Here is a 5198-nt window from a genome sequence, read left to right as displayed (position 1 = left end):
CTGCTCATACTGTCTCCGATGAAGGAATATAATAAATATCCTAGAAACAGGTGTAAGGCCTATTTATAAATGTTCTAAAATCTACACAGCCTTGGTTTTATTTATCTCATTACGGAAAAAATTATATATATATATACAATAAATGAAAAAGTGCATTGTAAATAAACAACGACAGATAATAAAACGTATACGTATACTGAGTGTACAACCGGACGTTAAATGTATGCAACACACTCAAGACTTTTTTTAACAATAAGTTTTATATATACTGTACTCTGTACTCTTTCACTACAACTTTCTTCCACTCTTTCTTCCTGTTTCTGTTGTACCTGTATTTCAAAGGGCCAGCCTTGTCACACACTGTGTCACGTTGAATCCCTCTGAGAACTACGTTAAGAGTACACGTGTCCGTGGAGTGCTCAGCCACTTCTACGTTAATTTCACGAGTAGGCTGTTCCGTTGATTGGATCAACTGGAATCCTTGTCCTCGTAACCGACGGAGTGCCACGATATATATATATATATATATATATATATATATATATATATATATATATAGGTTAGTAGAGTTAGAGGCTGGAATAATGGTCTAAGAGATAAAAGTATCCGTTATACTACTGGGTTACTTATGTTAACCCTGGAAGTACATGTGCCAGCATATTATGCTTTTAGATTACAGGTAATGACAAAGATAAACAAGTGTTTGTCAGGAATCAAATTTAAAGTAAACAGAAAATGAAGAAATGGAGATTTCTCCATTTTCCGTTTACTTCATATATATATATATCAAATAAAATTAAAAACAGAACACAAAGGATATCGCGGTACACGTGTTTCAAGCCTTATAAATAATCCGTTCTTACATCAGTGTATTATTGATATAAAAGATGGTTTAACGCACTCTTCAGTCGTAAACATTGTTATTCCAAAGAGTTACATCACACTATAAAAAACAATGTTTGCGGCTGAAGAGAGCTTTAAACCATATATCAATAATACACTGATGTAAGGACGGATTGTTTATAAAGCTTGAAACACGTGTACCGCGATATCCTTTGTGTTCTGTTTTAAATTTTATTTGATATATTCTCTCTCACCTCTGCCACTATCTGGCATATACAGGTGCTTACACTTATCAAGTATTCTCCTTAAATTTACAGTATATATATATATATATATATATATATATATTATATATATATATATATATTATATATATATATATTATATATATATATATATATATACTGGCGCAGGAGTGGATGTGTGGTAAGTAGCTTGCTAACCAACCACATGGTTCCGGGTTCAGTCCCACTGCGTGGCATCTTGGGCAAGTGTCTTCTGCTATAGCCCCGGGCCGACTAATGCCTTGTGAGTGGATTTGGTAGACGGAAACTGAAAGAAGACTGTCGTATATATATATATGTGTGTGTGTATGTGTGTGTGTTTGTGTGTCTGTGTTTGTCCCCCTAGCATTGCTTGACAACCGATGCTGGTGTGTTTACGTCCCCGTCACTTAGCGATTCGGCAAAAAGAGACCGATAGAATAAGTACTGGGCTTACAAAAAAGAATAAGTCCCGACTAAAGGCGGTGCTCCAGCATGGCCGCAGTCAAATGACTGAAACAAGTAAAAAGAGTAAAAAGAGTATACACAAGGAAATAGGGAGAAATATATATTTTACTGAGAGATATTTATTTTTACTGTGTTCACATCTTATAGAAATGTGTCATATACTTATGCTTGTACACATTTAAAACTTTATGGTATTCTAATTATGGGCAGGGCTTCTTCCTCAATCTCCTGAATTTCATTTCCTACATACATGTATGTTTTTTCATTGGTAATGCTTTTGATATGTATAAACATAAATGTAAAAGTTTTCCCAAATAAATTGCACTTCAGGTTTGAAGCTCTGATGAAGTTATAAGGTGGTACTCAAGCACCCAACTATGAGTGCATTAATCTTATAGCAGAAACAGATGTACGCTAATGAAGTTCATAATTATTTTTATTTCCATTGTCTTCTCAATTTCTTATTACAGTTGTGTCCTCGACTGACGCTTCATACTGAAGCATATGCATGTTGAGTTCGAACACTAGGTCATTAGCATGGCAATGCCGAAGCGGAATACACACACACACACGCATGCGCTCACACACACACGCGCACGGATACACATGATGTTATATGTATATAAGTGTGTGTGTTGGATGAATATGTAATAATATAAATTCTTAAAACTTATGCACACAATTATACGCTTATAGTGACGTATCTAAATAATGCACACGTGCAGACATTAATCAAAATCCGTTATGTTGTAAACGTGGTTTCTACCATAACACACTGCTGGTTAGATTTCAGTTGTGAAATGTCTGAGTTTATACTGAACTGTTTCATCGGTTCAGTAGAATGTTCCGATTGTTTATCTTGGTTGTGTGAAGTGATATCTGATAACTGCAGTTGAAGCGACTCCTCTAAATCAGATGTCGGACACTGAACATGTTGCGTTGGTGCCGAATTCTGGCGATGGCAAGAATAGTGTCCGGTACTCGACCGTAGGCTCACTGTGTCGCGTCGCATTACATAACGGCTAATCTTTCGTTTCATATTGATGTGGACCTGAAGAGAAATGTTGACAATGCATTAGTTATATATTTCGAAACGTATTTTATTATATGTGGTTAAAAGAGGTAAAACATATAATTTATGTAAAGGAAACATTATTCTAGGAAGAGCAACAATATCTTATTGTATTTATAAGATAACAAGAGCACTCAGAGAGCGCAAACCTCCGCCAAGGCAACACCAACGTCCTTATTTCTTTTATTGAGCACATGGCTCTTATAGAGAGGGGACAGTACAAGGACATAGAAGACAATACAATGGGGTACGTAGAGGTGCAATGATCCAGTGGTTAGGGCAGCGTAATCGCGGTTTCGATTCCCAGACCGGGCGTTGTGAGTGTTTATTGAGCGAAAACACCTAAAGCTCCACGTGGCTCCGGCAGGGGACGGTGGCGATCCCTGCAGTACTCTTTCGACACAACTTTCTCTCTTTCTTCTGTTGGCCTGCTCGCTTAGTCAGTGGGGTGGCGTCATTTGAAGGCTAAAACAATGCGAAGTGCATTGTGACCAGCGATGTGTAGCAACATCTGATAGCCTGGTCGGTCACGGTGACCACGGTGAGAATGGGGTACATAAAAACACATATCGTATGAAATTATGGATACAATGAAAAATGAGGATGGAATGACTTACCTGCCCACCCCATAAACAGGCAGTCTCATTTTACTGTTTTTATATAACGTTTTACTAACAGTTCAATATTCTGTCTTGTATCTGTTGGTTTTCCTTTTTCTTTTTAATTTACACAAAGTCACCAATTATTCAGTTCTTAAATTTCCTCACCCTCATTTACACCAAATACTCCGTTAAGTCCTCGAATGCCACTACCGGCGGCAATTCATTAAAACGAAACTCTACTGGTGTCACTTCTAACTTTTCCCCAAACGATTCCTTTAACCTTTCTCCTCTCTCTCTCTCTCTCTCTTTCCAGCACAACAGCAGTTTTTTCTAGCGGTGTCATATGAAATTATCACCCATAATTATGACCCTAGTATCGATCTATTGCATTTCAATCTATTTTAGGGTTAGGGTTAGAGTTAGGGTTAGGGCTAGGGTTAGGGGTGGGGGGAGGGTATATTTTTTCTTCAGAAATGTAAATAAACCCAATCTGTTATTTTTCTTCAATTTCTGCAATTTCAACCAATCAATGACATCTATTGAGGTGAAAACATTCTGTGCCGTATGAATATGTCCCTCGTTTAAGAAACAGATTGGGTTTATTTACATTTCTGAAGAAAAAAAAGATACCCTTCCCCACACCCCTACCCTAACCCTAACCTTAAACAGATTGAAATGCAATAGATCGATACTAGGGTTATAATTATGGGTGACAATATCATATGACACCGCTAGAAAAACTGCCGTTCAAACCGAAAATATCTCAAATGACTCGACTACAACACCAACGTCCTCTCAACGATTAGCCAGAGATGATTTTTAAAATGAGAATATCTGAAATACACTTGACTGCTTTCACAAACGAAAATACTTAAAATGAACCCGACCGCTCTTAAAAATAAAGCAAAAAACAAACAGAAAAAAAATTCGGTATCCTTGTCCGGTACGGGATCGATCCCCAAATCTAATCAGTCCGTGCTAGTCACGAGGCCAAACATCCCTGAAAGCTTCATCTGAATCCGTCCAGCGGTTCTTGATATATCTCGTCCACGGACAAACAAAGAAACACACGACTTAAAACAATAACTCTGCCTTCGCGAAGGCGGGGGTAATGAGATCAAAGACTATGGACAGACATTGCATGAAACGTAGCATGAGCGTATCCAAAGATGAAATCATTTTTTAAATTCTATTTTTTACTCGTGCAAAAGAATAAATAAATGAATAAAAATAGGGGGACATTTTATTGCCGTTTAAGATTCATAAATAGATTTTGAAGTTACTTATATGCAATTGTTCCAACTACGACCTGAGCAATACAAATCTCTTAATCAAAAATGCTAAATTTTGTGTTAGTAATTTTTAAGCATGAAGCTTCTTTTCGTGCCTTTATTTGAAACCATATACTTTGTGTTATTTTTGATGCACCGGAGTAAAATAGCGGAATACATTTGCACTAGAAATTTCTAAACAGAAATCATGTGCAAACTTGATGTACTGATATATAAAGAAAGACATTGCGACATAATTAATCCGTCGCTGAGTCAACCCCAAAGGTATTCTATTTTTATGTAGCGTACGGAGACAAAGAAATGTCTCAAACAGAAATCGAACTTGCTTCGCAGATTCTGGTTAACAAACCACACTACATGGAATGGCTGGAATGTCAAGGCGAAAGACAGCTTCAAGATCGATTCTACGAGATAAAAAGAGGAAACAAACAAATCAGTACATTGATCTTCAAATATCTTTCAAATGTTTGTATAAAAGTCTTCACATTCATTTTGATAATAGATAAGTTTATCGATAATGAAAGAAATAATTCTTATTCTAATAATCACACAATGACAACAGGTGATGTATGCGTAGGAAATATAAATTAGACGCATGAAAATATTATTTTCTACTCTAGGCACAAAGCCCGAGATTTTGGAGGAGGAGGCCAATCGA

The 5198-nt window shown here is 36.7% G+C and overlaps 1 protein-coding gene across 1 annotated transcript in view; it reads right to left on the bottom strand.

The window, feature by feature from the left end:
• Positions 1-1437: 1437 nt before the first annotated feature.
• Positions 1438-5198, bottom strand: part of LOC115214856 (calcitonin gene-related peptide type 1 receptor-like) — a 111509-nt gene continuing 107748 nt past the window's right edge. The window contains exons 13-14 of the mRNA XM_036505485.1: positions 1653-2625; positions 1438-1455 (exon numbers count right to left, since the gene is read on the bottom strand). Of these exons, the coding sequence (XP_036361378.1) occupies positions 2317-2625 (309 nt within the window). The 3' untranslated portion in view covers positions 1438-1455; positions 1653-2316. The remainder of the gene's footprint in view (positions 1456-1652; positions 2626-5198) is intronic.

The sequence above is a fragment of the Octopus sinensis genome, linkage group LG8 (genome assembly GCF_006345805.1).
Source record: "Octopus sinensis linkage group LG8, ASM634580v1, whole genome shotgun sequence".
NCBI lineage: Eukaryota > Metazoa > Mollusca > Cephalopoda > Octopoda > Octopodidae > Octopus > Octopus sinensis.
Note: the sequence above shows the minus strand (reverse complement) of the source record. Positions and strands in the feature narration are given on the sequence as shown.